Source organism: Anabrus simplex, chromosome 3 (assembly GCF_040414725.1).
Source record: "Anabrus simplex isolate iqAnaSimp1 chromosome 3, ASM4041472v1, whole genome shotgun sequence".
NCBI lineage: Eukaryota > Metazoa > Arthropoda > Insecta > Orthoptera > Tettigoniidae > Anabrus > Anabrus simplex.
In genome coordinates, this window is record NC_090267.1 from 361,679,093 (window position 1) to 361,694,560 (window position 15,468).

The 15,468-nt window shown below is 38.4% G+C and overlaps 1 protein-coding gene across 6 annotated transcripts in view; it reads left to right on the forward strand.

The window, feature by feature from the left end:
* Nucleotides 1-15,468, forward strand: part of LOC136866376 (phosphonopyruvate decarboxylase) — an 83,582-nt gene that overhangs the window by 24,267 nt on the left and 43,847 nt on the right. For 5 of the 6 annotated variants that reach the window (XM_067143269.2, XM_067143268.2, XM_067143271.2 and 2 more), the window contains 3 exons: nucleotides 4,010-4,157; nucleotides 8,452-8,582; nucleotides 9,464-9,623. In XM_067143269.2, the coding sequence (XP_066999370.2) occupies nucleotides 4,010-4,157; nucleotides 8,452-8,582; nucleotides 9,464-9,623 (439 nt within the window). Of the gene's footprint in view, nucleotides 1-3,709; nucleotides 3,842-4,009; nucleotides 4,158-8,451; nucleotides 8,583-9,463; nucleotides 9,624-15,468 lie in introns of those variants that run through there. The other variant, XM_067143272.2, reaches the window with a different exon arrangement.

Genomic DNA, 15,468 nt, shown 5'->3' on the forward strand with positions numbered 1-15,468 from the left:
CCTTGCACTCGAAATAGTACAAACATTCAAAAGGGATTTCCTTATGTTTGAAGGATGGTTTTAAAAGAAAGGACGAATGAGGTCTGGCGTAATAAGTTGTCCTGCAACGTGTAAAGTGTCCGCTTAAGTCAAGTGGACGGGACAAATGGCGATGTCCGCTGTCCAGAGTTCGAGGTGTCCGCTTGTATGAGGCCAATTTAACACTTGTCTTATGTAAAATAAAATCGGTTCCGAGGAAAACTGTCCGTATAGGGAGGTGTCCACTAAATAAGGGTGTCCGTTAGGGCAGGTTCGACTGTATTTTGTGGGGGTTTAAGCTTTGCTTATTGGACTGTTTCAACATTTAATATCCTTATCTTATTTTCTCACTGCTGTATTATCTTGCCTTCTTTTGTCCAATTACCTAACTGTGTCATTGTTGTTCTTATCTTGTGCATCTTTCGTTTGTTCTTTTGTGGCGTCGCCGAATTGTTATTGTTTTGATCTTGGCATGAGATCGTGTTTGACACCCTGTGTGTGGACGCCTTGGGTTACCGAACCTGCCTTGATTTCTATTTTATTGCCCATAGGATTTAATTTTGTTGATTTACTAATCCATTGGATTTTATTTGGGATTTATGTTTGATTTATTTTTTTAATTTTGGGCTGGTTATGTGTTAATATATTTTGTGCCAGAACGGTCCTTACGTTTCAATTTCATGTGACGGTTATGGAACTATGCCTCAGACCATATCTCCGTTGTGTGATATCTCCACTAGGGATTGTCATGGACTTCTCTCGTTAATTTCAGCCTAGCTATTCATCTTGAATTCAATTTTATTAACATTTATTTAATGTTAAAAGACGTGTAGCGATAGTTTATGGTGCACCATACCTAAGTTTTGTTAGTAAAAATGAAAAAGATTTATATTAAATCCCTATATTTATGTTATTTCATTGATTTATTTATTAATTTTACAAAAAATTATATTATTACTAATCTGTTTACCTTATATTTTCAAATTTTCATTTATTTACAAAAAAATGATTCATTTAAAATTTATCTGTAATGTTATCTTGCCCTTAAAATTAATTATAATTTTATTTTAAAGAAAACTGGTGTTTCAGTATTTCCTGGGGATCATAGACCTTTTCTTATGGGGGTGGGTTTTCAGTTTAGATTTCTTTGCTTCTGCTCATGGTTGGGTAAGTTATATTATCTGAGTGTCTGTGTGTTGTATATTTTGATTTGTGCTTCCCTCCTTTGTTGTTAACGTAGCCCTATGGCATTTGTTGAGTGAAACATCATTCCTTTTCCTCTTGGGGTTGCGTTGCAGTGTGTGTGTGTCCAACCCTTGCTCGTTCCTCTACGAGATTGGGTATAAAGTGAGATGAATCTTTGTAGCAAGTTTCTATGACTGGATGCCCTTCCTGACATCACCCACATTAGAGGAGTTAATGAGATGAAATGGATGATGTGATATATGATAGTAGAAAGGGAGCAGGTGAAACCTAGTGCTGGCACATAGCCACCTAGCCAATGGAACTGCTGAAGGCTTAAAGTCCACATCCAACAGACGAATCACCATCAACAGATTCACGTGCCCTCACTCCACACGAACACGGCGGATAGGTCTGGAATTGAATCCAGGTTTTTGGCACGCAATCTAGTCATCAGAAATTGTATACAACCACCCCTCCCATCCTGCTGGTCAACATTCTGATGATGATTTTTTTTTTTTTTTCAACCAATGAGACTCAAACTGGCTAACCACAATGTCAAACCATAGAGGCTTGATACCTTAACAATGATGGCCACCAGGTAGACTCTGTATTTTCATTCACTGCAGTCTTAAAATGCACACATCCAAAAAAAAGTGTTGCGTCACCTCGGTTTCAAGATCGCCAGAACACTGACGCTGAATGTTTATATTGCATCAAGAACACAGTCCCGTTGACTGTTCCTACATGTCACTAAACCTGCCTAAAAATGTAAACAACCATGCTTGAGGAGGGCCTATTAGACAGAGTGCGAATGACAGCCGATCAGTTCTAGTCATTCCACCAGGAAGGAGGGACACTGCTCATGTTGTCTGTAGTTCTGCCAAGCCTAGAAGGTCATATCGCAGTTTGATAATATCCGCATTGGTACGTTGTGTCAGGAGGAATTCTCATCAAGTGAATCTCCAAGTGAACCAAAGTGATGTTGTTTGGACATGGAGGAGGTACAGAGATAGAGGAAATGTCGATGATATGCCTCGCTCAGGCTCCCCAAGGGCCACGGCTGCAGTGGATGACCGCTACTTACGGATTTCAGCTCGGAGGAACCCTGAAAGCAATGCCACCATGCTGAATATTGTGTTTCATGCAGCCACAGTATGTCGTGTTTCAACTCAAACTGTACTCAATAGGCTGCATGAAGCGCACCTTCACTTCCAACGTCCATGGCGAGGTCCACCTTTGCAACCTAGACACCATGCATTGCAGTACAGATGGGTCCAACAACATGCTGAATGGACCAGTCAGAACTGGCATCATGTTTTCTTCACAGACAAGTGTCACATATACCTTCAATCAGACAATCGTTGGAGACGTGTTTGGAGGCAGTCTGGTCAGGCTGAACGTCTTAAACACACTGTATCAGGGAGATACTTTGGAGTGGCACCATACGGGGGCCAACGTACGCCACTGGTGTTCATAAAGGCGCCAAAATGGCTGTACGATACAGAAATGACACCCTCTGACCTATAGTGTAATCATATCAACCATATCGGTAGCATTTTGGAGAGACATTCGTCTTCATGGACGACAATTCTCGCCCTCATCGTGCATATCTTGTGAATGAGTTCCTTTATGATAACAACATCGCTCGACTAAAGTGGCCAGCCTGTTCTCCAGGCATGAACCCTATCGAACATGGCTAGGATACATTGAAAAGGGTTGTTTTTGGTTGAGATGACCCACCAACCAATCTGAGAGATCTACACAGAATCGCCGTTGAGGAGTGGGACAATCTGGATCAGCAGTGCCTTCATGAACTAGTGGATAGTATGCCACGACGAATACAAGCATGCATCAAAGTAAGAGGACGTGCTACTGGGTATTAGAGGTACTGGTGTATGCTGCAATCTGGACCACAACTTCAGAAAGGCTAGCTGCATGAGTGTACAAATTGCAATATGTGGTTTTCATGAGCAATAAAAAGAGATGAAATGTTGTTTGTGTATATTTCTATTCCATTTGTATGTAAAGTTTCAGGACCTCTTAGCATGCAAAACATTTTTTGATGTGTGTAGATTGAGCTCGCAAGGCTGAGTGGCTCAGACGGTTGAGGCGCTGGCCTTCTGATCCCAACTTGACAGGTTCAATCCTGGCTCCATTCGGTGGTATTTGAAGGTGCTCAAATACATCATCTCCTATCGGCAGATTTACTGGCATGTTAAAGAACTCCTGCAGGACTAAATTCCGGCACCTCCGTGTCTCCAAAAACCGTCAAAGTAATTAGTAGGACATAAAACCAATAACATTATTATTTAAATAGATTGGCTTTTTCCTCATCAATTCCTGTTTTTCTACTTCCTTCTCATTTTTGCTTCCCAACTTCATCAAATACAGGAAAAGACAAAAAAGATAAAGATGAATACGGGTGGTAAACTTTACAAACGTAAAAAGAACACAAAAGGAGAATAAGAATCCAGCAGGCCAATATAATGTAATGGAATAAACAAGTGCAAATCAAGTCAAATATAGAAATATAAGAACATGAATAGGAACACATGATAGGATAAAAACAATGACATATCTGTTTGTGAAAAAGGAGCAACAGAAAGAGGAGACAAGAACAAACTTGAAAGTACAAAAGGTATTTTATGGTGTACTTATCTGAAAGTGAGTTTTAGATACATATATCAAAATCAAAACTGGTTATTTAGAACAAATCTTTGTGGTTTAACTCATTACTGTGTTTCTTTAAATATTACAATAGTACCCATATTTATGAATGTCTAAAATGAGGAACTGTATTTTTCAGCAAGTGCAAGAACAGAATCGCCGTAATGAGGAAGTAGGACATTTGACTGAGTTAGTGAGAGACTTTCTTGATCCTGCAGATTTCTATAATGCTCTTCGTAATATTGGCATTAACTTCTTCTGTGGTGTCCCGGATTCTCTTTTGAAAGGTAATTAAAACCTCCATTGAATCTGAATATATTTTAGTGTGATATAATTATAACATACAATTTGAAATATATTAAAAATGTAATAAATAATAATAATCGTATGGCCTCAGCTACCGTGTGCAGACATTTCAATTTGACACCATCTGGCTATCTGCTCGTCAATTTCGACGTTCCGTTTTACTCTAGGCCCCCACTAGATGGCAGACCGAGTACACCGAAACTCTCTTGGGCATCTATGGCTGAGATTTAATGAATTTTGTCGGGTAAACACCAAATGTGTCACCAGAGATCTTTTACATGCCGACATCGTAAGACATGGAGTGTAATTAAAAATATATACATTTTCAGAAAACAGTAGAACAACATTTTTGATCATTCTAGTATTCAAAGAATAAAATCAGTGTGTTGATTTTAAAGTAAATTCTGTATACATTTTAATTACTGAAGTGAAAAGTATAATAAAGTAACATCACCTTTATATGCTTGATTGGTTTCATTTAGAAGGACACTGCATTTTATAAACTCTTTGCTAGTTGGATAGTGTAATTAGAATATTTGCAGTCTCACTTCAAATTTCTTTCCAGAAACAATGAAAAGTTTCTCAATATATAACAGATTTCTTTTTTTTTTTTTTTTCATCTACACAATCACGCTTATTCCAAGAAATTTGCTAATGCTGAAGCCATGAAAGTAACCTCCTGCCAGTGAATGTCGGAAGCATGTCTAGTTATATACATATCAAGTATGTATACATATGCTAAAGCATAAATTGAATAATCTGTTTGTGGCAACCCTCAATGCTAATATCACCTCCTTTTCTTTCCCTATGTTTATTTGTTACCTTTTAGAAGTAAATAACAGTTAGTGCCCAGGAGTTTGTGTTCCAATATGAAGAATGAAGAGGAACAAATTAGTGTAAATCAAGTCACACATAGAAAGTTAGGAACATTGAAAGGAACACATAAGACAGCCATCCGTGCTTCTAGAGTACTACTCATGAGAATTCTTCCTCCTACATATAGAAAGTGTAGAGTAAGAAGTTTTTTCCTGTGGTTATTGTTTTAAGAGAAGGTACAACTGTGCAACCATCCTCTCTTTGATAAATTCATCATTTTCAGTTCCCCTTGTCCAGCTCCTGCCAGGTCAGGGTGTTGATGGCACTTCTTTCCGTTGCCTCTCCTTCCACCACTCCTCTTCAGTAACTGTATTCCAGTCTAGTCTTCTTTTCCTTATACTGCTCTTGACAGTGTCCATCCATCTTGCCCTCTTTCCATCTATCTTAGCCTCCAACACTTGTTTTGGTATCCTTCCCACCTCCATCCTCATAGTATGTCCAAACCATTTCAATTTATTTTTCTCCATCCTATCACTCTGTTTTTCTACCCCTATCTCTTTTCTGACCTCAACATTTCTTACTCTATCTCCCCTCGTCTTCCCTACTGTATTCCTCAGGAAGTTCGTCTTACTAGCCTGAATTTTACTTTCATTTCTTGCTGTCAAAGTCCACGTCTCTGATGCGTGCATTAATATAGGGGTATAGTATGAGGGCCATCTGGAAAGTAGTACCCGTTAGCGCCGCATGAAGCGCTGATGACTCGAGTAGCCACTGGGCAAGGTCAGACCGCGTCAGTGGCTTGTCTGCCTGCTCTGTGCGAGGTTGCGTGATGCTAGCATTGCCTGTGTTGTGTCTGTGATCATTTAAAATGTTTAAACAAATTGAGAACCCCGCCAGTTGTGAAGTGAGGGCCGTGATTAAATTTCTTAATGCACGAAATGTTCGACCTTGTGATATTCATTGCCAATTAACGGAGGTGTATGGACACAATGTGATGGACGAGTCGTCTGTTCGGCGCTGGTGTCGCAACTTCAACTTGGGCAGGGGGAATACACACGACGAGGAGCGTTCAGGGAGACCACCTGTAATTACAGACCAACTGCTGAGCGCAGTAGACGAATGCGTGAGGAACACTCAGCGCGTCACAATTGATGAACTCTGTGAACATTTTTCTAATGTGTCTCGAACAATTGTTCATGAAATTGTCAAAGACCATCTGCATTATTCAAAAATCTGTGCAAGGTGGGTCCCTCGCATGCTTACAGAGGAGCACAAAACCAAGCGTATGGCTGCAGCACTGACGTTTCTGGGACGTTATTCTGATGGAGACTCTTTCCTGACTCGCATCATTACTGGGGCCGAAACATGGGTTTGTTACGCATCACCTGAGAGTAAACGACAGTCAATGGAGTGGCATCATGCTCATTCACCAACCAAACCAAAAAAATTCAAGACAGTTCTGACCACCAGGAAACTCATGGCAACCATTTTCTGAGATTGCCGAGGTGTACTGCTCATTGATTTTATGGCCTGTGGAGGCACAATTAATGCTAATGCATATTGTGAAACATTAAAGAAATTACGGCGGGCAATACAAAATCGACGGCGAGGTCTATTGTCTACAGGCGTCATTCTCCTTCATGACAATGCCAGGCCTCATGCAACTGCGATAACACAACAACGTTTGCAGCAATTCAAGTGGGAAACCTTTGACCACCCCCATATAGCCCGGACTTGGCCCCTTCGGATTTTCATCTCTTTACGAAGCTTAAAGACTTTCTGACGGGAAAAAGATTTGACAGCGATGAAGAACTTAAACGAGCCGTGACTACGTATCTCAATACACTGGCGGCGCAGGACTATGACGCTGGAATACAAAAATTCGTCCCACGTTATGACAAATGCCTAAATTTGCTTGGAGATTATGTAGAGAAGTAGTGTAAAGTATGCTCTTTCCAATAAAATTGTATATATTGTTAATATTTACTCCTGTGTCTTTACTGTGCAAACAGGTACCACTTTCCGGATGGCCTTCGTACATCTTGTATATTACCTCTTTACATTTCATAGGAACTTCTCTGTTTCACACACACCAGGTTCCTTACATTCTGGTAAAATGTACTTCCCACTTGTACCCTTGTGCTGATCTCCTTATCCAACCTTGCATCTTACATTATTTCACTTCCCAAATATTTGAAGTATTCAACAACCTCAAGGTTTTGTCCTCTGATACTAACAATTCCTTCTTTCTTCTCTTGTCAACACTACTGTTTTGCTCTTCTCCACACCGATTTTCATACCATAATACTCAAAAGTTTGTCCTTATCCTTTTGCATTTTCATTGTTACCCTTGTCTCTTTCTGTTGCTCCTTCTGCTTGTCCTGTTCTTCCTTGTGTGTGTTCCTAGCCTTCCTTCTAGCTTGTTATCTTCATATTATACATCTGTGCGCCTGGTTGTTCTACTTTTAATTCTTACATCAAAGCCATTGATTTCTCTTTCTTCTCTTCCTGACGCACGCTAGCTAAGAGGTATCATTGCTGGCTTCTCACCAAGTTGCTGCAGTTTGAATCCTAGCTAATGCACATGGGTTTTTAAAACTGAAAAATCACATTTTTGTGGTTCAATATTACAAGTAAAACTGGAGGTCCCATGGCTATGTTCAACTAAATCTACAAGCCTGCTAGCTTTTTTCTCTAACTCTTTATACTACACTTTCCACATCAAAACAGGAGATTTTCTGGAACATGTAAAGGCAATTGCCGAACCACTTGATAAGCAACTTGTAAAGTCAGTGAACACCATGTAGTTCAGAATGAACTACTGGTAGATGGCAGCACGAACAGACAATGAGTAGAGTAAAAGTACTAATTCTTAGACAAATACTGATTTTGGTTCACATGTATGGTACTTAAGACTATAAACAAATAACATTAAAATATTTTGCTTTCAATAACAATTTTTTACATTTGCAATTATTTTACTAAAATCTAAATTTCATTTAAAGCCATTTTTCAGGTTAACAATATGAAAGAGTAAGGACCTGCAGCAGAAGTCTGCATGAAAGTCAAGAACCACTTGTGGTTCATGAGCTGGTAAATGCTCATACATGCTCTAAAGGAGATTGGTTGGGGCTAAGAAAAAAAATGATTTACTGTATTAGGGAAGTGGATTGATAAAGACGGCTGTGTGAAAAGATGAGTTTGTCCTTGTTCTTTTATGATTTCATAATTGCTCTTATCTCTCCATTCTGTTGTTACCTCTATCCGCACTAGCCTGACATTGTGTTCTTCCTTGTGTGTGTACGTCTAACTTCCTTCCTAGTTTCCTATCTTTGATATTTTATATTTGTATACGTGTTTGTTCCATTTCCATTTCTTATATTTTTACTATTACTACTGTTATAAAATTTACAGGCCTATATCATTTTATGCCAAGTTGTTTATTGTTATTATTTCCAGATTTCTGTGCCTATGTAGCAAGTCAAGAAACTGACGACCACCATGTAATTGTTGCTAATGAAGGCAGTGCCATTGGTTTGGCTGCTGGTTATCACCTTGCAACAAGGAAAACTTGTCTTGTGTACCTACAGGTAAATTCAGCACTGTAACATGTAGGACTAATTAATAAATTACTTAAGATAATTGTTTTGTAAACATTCAAACTCTGTCCGATAAAGATTATATTTTGAGAGTAGTATCCCATTAAATTCAGATTTTGAAAGTAGGGACTCACATACACTTGTTTCAAAATGCTGTGGAAGGCAGTTGAATTCATGGATGGGACCTGAGGACAACAAAATGTATCAAGTAGATTAATGGTCAGCTAGAAATTCAAACACTACAATACACATTGGAATGCAAAACCTTCCCATGAGCAGGGGTGTGCTTGCTCTGATTACAATTTGGTGGTTATGAAATGATGACTGAGGATAGGTTAGAATATTTTTTGTCATTTAACAACACAATTGTGGTGGCTGATATAATGAAGGTTGGCACACAGAACTCATGATGGTACAAGAATTCACCAATAGATTTCACTGTTCTTCCCATCTTTTCATCTTTTTATCATCTCTTAGGACTGTAATAGTACTGTGGAGGCAAGGAACAAATTAGTACAAAAAGAGGCTGAAGATGGAGACAAGAGAATAAAATTTAATATGTGAAATGAACCTCCCAAAAGAGTTGATACTTACTGTACAATATCTTCAAGTTGGTCTAATTAGTAATGTGCTTCTTATTCCAATATACTTTCTGGGGTTATAAAGTACCACAATGTTTATAATCAAACAATTCTCAATGAGAACTGATAAGAATCATTGTAGTTGAGAGAAGCAGTAATCAGGCAAGATGGAAAATAAGTCATAAACAAGAAAAGAGACCACAGAAGAGAAGTACCTCCACCATAAAGTATCTAACCTATTTATATAATTCAGTTTTATTATTGCATTAAAATTTTAATTACATGTCCTAGAATTCAGGGCTGGGTAATACAGTGAATCCACTCGTATCACTGGCGGCACATGAAGTGTACTCCATTCCTATGCTGTTACTTATTGGTTGGCGAGGTGAACCAGGGAAACGTGATGAGCCACAACATCTACTCCAAGGACATGTCACTCCTGGACTTCTGGGTATGCTAACAAAAATTCTTTCTTGACAGCATAAAAGCATGTTACATTAGATATTTTTTTATAACTAAGAAATCATGTAAGGGAGAAATTGGTATTGTAATTTAATAACAAATGAAATTTGTTACCATTGATGATTTCCTGGCCTGTACTTGTAGACATGATACAGGCTTTTTGGGCTTATGCCATGTCAAGAAAATAAGGTGATATTCTTTACGTTTTGCAGAGAACTTTGCTCTGCGTCTTCAGAAGAAAATTTTGACTGTTCACGAGGAAGACTTCACCACGAATAAAAGTTAATAATAGTTAATAATAGAAGTGTAAGTGGTACGTTCATTCATCACCAGATGCTGTATGGTAAGCCATAAGCCCAAAAAGCCTATATCATGTCAACAAATGAAATTATATAAGTGTGTTCCCAAAAAAGTAACCAAAATCACTTTCTAATTATATCATTAGTTCAATGCAGTTTTGTTACCACAATTAACAATGAACATTTAGCACATCCCTTACCAAACAACAATGTGTACAATGTGTCTTTTACCACTGTTTTTGACGAACTCCATATGCTTGGTAAGCCTCGTAACCATAACTTCACACTGCTCCCCGCTGATATTCTGCAGAACTGTCTCGATGTTCTCCCAAAGATGTGGAAAACTACTTGGAGTAGGTCTGAAGCACTGCTCTTTCAGTAATCCCCACAAAAATATGCATTATGCACTGATAGATCAAGACTTTGTGCAGGACGGAAAATCTGTGCCTCTTGAATTTAACCAACTGGGAAACATCTCTTGCAATAGGCATCCATTCTCTCAGCAGGTATGGGCAGTATCCCGATTGAGACACTTGCTTGTACATGTCAAGATTGTGTAATTCACAAAATATTGCCAAATCTGCTTGGAAACATGGAATAACGTTTTCTCTGTACACCTGTGTAGTGACAGTGGTGGTGTTGCCAGGGTCATCTTCAACGAAATATGGCCCAATAATACCTTGGCTGGACACAGCAGCCCATATTGAAGCTTTTTTCCAAATATAAAAGGTCTCTGTTCATATTCATCTGGCCATTCCCAACTAATGAAACAGCAATTTTGCTTACTGACATGTCCGGTGAATAGCACAACATTCCATCAGACCCCCACCAATTTCTGAGATAATGAGGATCTTCATATACATATGTCAGAACATGTGTACAATAAAGCATGTGTGCTTTGAAGTCTACTTCCTTCAGCTCATGGAATTCCTGCAATCGATATGATTGCGCTCCAATTTCTGCAATCATGCACTGCACACTAGAGAGAACTATAACAAGCTCTCTTGATATGCAAAATTTGCTTTTCTTTGGAGGACTAAGGACTTCTTTCATCACCCATCCTATATTGTCATTAAATCTTGTGGGTCTTGACCTTCCAGATCTTCCTTCATTATGATTACTGACATTAACTGTACTCCTAAACATTTCCACCCATTGAAGAATTGTTCTGTGTGGTAATAGGAGTATATGAAACATCTCCTCAAAAGCAGACAACACAATCTGCAGTGATGGTCCATTATTCCTTCCAGCACCACAGCTGCGAAAATAAGGTTCTACAGCTCAGGCATGTTCCACGATGGTGTACTGTGCATGATTAACTCCTTAGATCTGTAACAGAAATGCAATGAATTTTATCAGAAAGAGGTTTTGATTACATTGTTTTTAAGGCATCCTGTACATATAACTATACTGATAGCCACTTTAACAAGGGGTTGCCAAAGAATCGGCCTCCTACTCAGTTCATTGGAACAATTATTTATTTTTAAAATCTTGATACTATAATTTTGAAGCTGTGTGGTTATCAGCATGAGACTAACTTTTATTGTTTACTTCCTTGCAAAGAGTACAGGTGATGATTTATAATTTTAAGAGAGGAGATCATTACTGAAAAAAAAAAAAAAAAACTCATGAGCTACTGCTATAAATACTGGTACAGAAAGATATATTTCTGAAGATGAGTGTTCGTCAAAGAAAGTCTGTAACTTTGGGAGAGTAGGGATGTCTTCTCTTGTTCAATTTTGAACAATATTGTTTACATTTCACACAACAGGTGGCATTAAAATATTTTCTCTGATAAAACAACTCACCTCTTTTAGTTGATAGAACAGTTATAATCAAATAATAGATGCATTGCATGCAGTGGCGGCTGGTGGTATTTGAAGCTGGGTGTTGCACCTAATTTTTCAATGTCACATTTTTATATGAGAAGCTTACTGAAATAACCAAAAACTTTATTGTTGTTAAGTAATGAACTACATTCCTCTTAAAACTGAAATATATCTGGCAATTAAAACACAGGAAATAAGAGGCTAATTATACAGTATAACTACACTTATTCTTACCTCTCTTGAATTGAAAATTTACCCTTCAATTTTTCATTGATGAGAAATGTTGATAAAATTTTGGGTGGACCGGTATGGCTACCCTAGTAGCGTGGAAAAGAAATTACCATTGTGAGAGGGTAGAAAGCAGGCATGAAGTCATCTCCAAAGAGTGGTGCAATTTAACGGGTACTTTTGGAGTTGTTACTCAATAGGGGGTTTGCTGGTCCTATGCAACACCCAAGGGCCCATGCTAACGAGCGTACTATTTGATACTATATACAGGCTGAGGCTTATCGCTTGGGAGTTGCCGCAGGAAAACAAACCCCCTGAGGTGTTTATTGGTCCATTATGAAGCATTAGTATATCGAAAGACAAAAGATGGTTTATTTTACCAAATTTTAAGATATATGTTAGGTTTACTAAACTAAAAAATTAGAAGAAATAAAGACAAATGAAGTGTAAAATTATTGGGAGTTGTGCAACATTGCAACAATACCACGCACCGCCCCTGACTGCAGGCAATATTACTAATTAAATGATGCAGTTTTATGTATAGTAATTAAAAAAGAAATCTGTTTATATCATTGAGCAAGTCATCTTCCCATACTTATTCTATTACATATATATATATTTTTTGCACATGTCCAACTCTCACACAAAATATATTTTCCTTTCAAGACTGAATGCACCGTATGAGATAGAGGGAAATATGATTTATTAAAGCATCAACTTCCTGTATGTACAGTATGTCAAATGAAAAATGTAAAAGCTACAAAGCTGAGAACTAACATGTGTTATAAGTAGGCAGTATATGGATATTTCTTGCATATTAGTAACTATGAAAATTTATTTAAAATAAACAGTAGTACAAGTACTATTGTTGGAGTTAAATATTTCTTAAAACCCAAAAAATAATTGTATTATTTTATACTTTCCTTAAATTTTATTCAAAAAAGTATCAATTTATCCACTGGATGGTATGGATAATATTGGTATTTATTGGTTCAGAAATAAGTCATTATTTAAGAAATGTGAAGGAAATTTACTAGGTAGCCTCTTATATGCCCCAAACAGAATAAAAGTTCCGTGCTTTCTACAATAGGTAGTGGTGTGTATTCATGGTTCTGGCTAATAGACATACTGTTTGTACAGAGTTTTTCAAAGTTAATGTCAAACTAGTGTTGTCTGGTGGTCAACATCATTATATACCCTTAACCATCTCCAGTCAGGTTGGGGCAATTATGGTACTTTTCCATTTTCGCCTTTCCTTCCACACTATTCTTCTGAAATTCTGTTCCATTCCAGGTTCCTTCTTCTTATATTGGTCTTGATCCAGTGTGTGATTTGCAGGGGGCATGGGGATTCTGACAACCCCCCACCTCCCCATCTGAATTGAACAATCCCATCCTCTGATTTTAAATGACCCATCCCAACCAGGGATGCTTATTTCCCACTCACTGGTTAAATATGTGGAGCCATACAAAGATAGTATACATTATACAGTATACATTAAAATGTATTTATAAAGCTTGTTGCTGCTTGCAGCACTAGCACGAGTTGGAGGCAGAGTCGATCATCAAAGTCCACCCGAACATTGCCAGATGTCTGTGTAACTGTCAACAGCAAGCTCTTCCATTAGTTTGAGTATGTCTAGGCCTGTGTGCGTGAACTATGAAATTCCAGTATGTCTCAAAAACAAAGTAAAATTTTGTCATTCTTCAAGAATAGTGAACTGCTAGAAGTGTGTACAAATAGTGACAGACAGATACTAGCAATGGTGCTGAAAGAGTTAAAATAGATGCTGAATCTATGAAACAAAACGATAATGACAGTGTTAAAAAAGAGAAATTTGTGAATTTTTGAGGATCGAAAACTGTGAGAAGTCTCTAAAGTGTGAAAGAGAATAACAGTAAGGATGAAATAATAGGGGAAACTGTGTTGGTTTATCACGTTTGCAAAACTAGCAAAAGACTGAGCCATGGCTGTCTGTAAATGACAAAAAATTAGTAATGTGCATAGTGTGTTTGGAAGTGTGTGAATTTAAGGTGGAAAGTATGGAACATGTGTGTATGGGCTTGATATTGAGGAAGTTGCCATGCCAAGGGAGCACTTCAGTGTTTTTGACTTCAGAGAAAATAGTTCATGGTGTGAGTTAGTATAGTCACATCCTAGTCCATGAATCATGGTCTAGTACGTGGTCCTGAGAATCTGGGTATTTCAGTAATAACCTGGAAAGGCTAGGTTAAGCGGCAGGGAAACCTTTCTGGACACTATTAAAGAATCTTAGAGAAGGGAACTTCGGTAGAGATGGCAGAAGGGGCAAACCCGTAGCGTCTCTACTCCAGAGGAGCAGCTACGAAAGGCGTCTGTCTCCATGTTAGGGGCAGCCTAATTTTGAACCTGGCAGTAGGTATAAAATGCCTTTGGGTGTGGCAAGCCCGTTGTAACAATAGCCTATATGGATAAAGCAGATATGGTGCCTCGGAAAAGTTTAGGGTGTCCCCTGCTTAAAGCAACGTGCAGCTCTTCAGGTGTTTGGGGAACTTTGAGAAGTGGGCAACCAGCACCTAACTACATCAAGATTGCAACAGCAAATGTGCTGACACTGATGGGAAAGACAGAAGAACTGGTTGACTTCATGAAAGAAGCCATACTTGGACTGCGTGAGACAAAGAAGAGGGATACGGGAGAGATTACTCTGATAGAAGAATACAGGCTGTATTACAGCAAAGGATCTGAGGCAAAAAATGGAGTGGCCATCATACTTAGAAAAGAAATCCAAGAATATGTGGAATATACAAAATGTGTCAGCGATAAGATAATGGTGATGAGACTCCAGTTTGAAAATGGCATGAAAGATCTATTTCAGTTGTATTCCCCACAAACGGGTTGCATAGATAACATCTAGAGGACTTTTTAGAGGAAGTGGAGACACAGATAGAAGATATGGAAATGCTATTGATGGGAGATCTAAATGCACAGGTTGGAACGGAAAGACAAGGAAAGGAAGATGTTGTAGGGCCCTTTGGATATGGAAATGTAAATCCAGAAGGTGAGTTGTTAGTGGATTTTTGCATGACGAACCGAATGATTGTTGGAAACACCTGGTTTAGGAAAAAGAACAGTCAGAAGATTACAAGGTATGGTTGGGGAGACAGACGAACTAAGACCATGATTGATTATATAATCATAGAGAAAGAACACCGGAAGAACCTTTTAGATGTTACAGCTATGCCTGAAGAAGCCTTTGGTGGAGATCACAGAGTTATGATAGGAAAATTGAAAGTGGGAAAGATTGAAAAACTCCCATTCAGAAGAGAGAAAAGAATTAAAGTAAGGAAGCTGAAGGAGAAAAGCATACAAGAAGAATTTCAAAGGGAAATAATACCCTTGGTACCCAGGACGGAGATGGGGAACGTTGAAGATGAATGGAAAAGATTTAAGGAAGTACTGGTTGGATGTGCAGGAAAGGTACGTGGTAGAACATCAG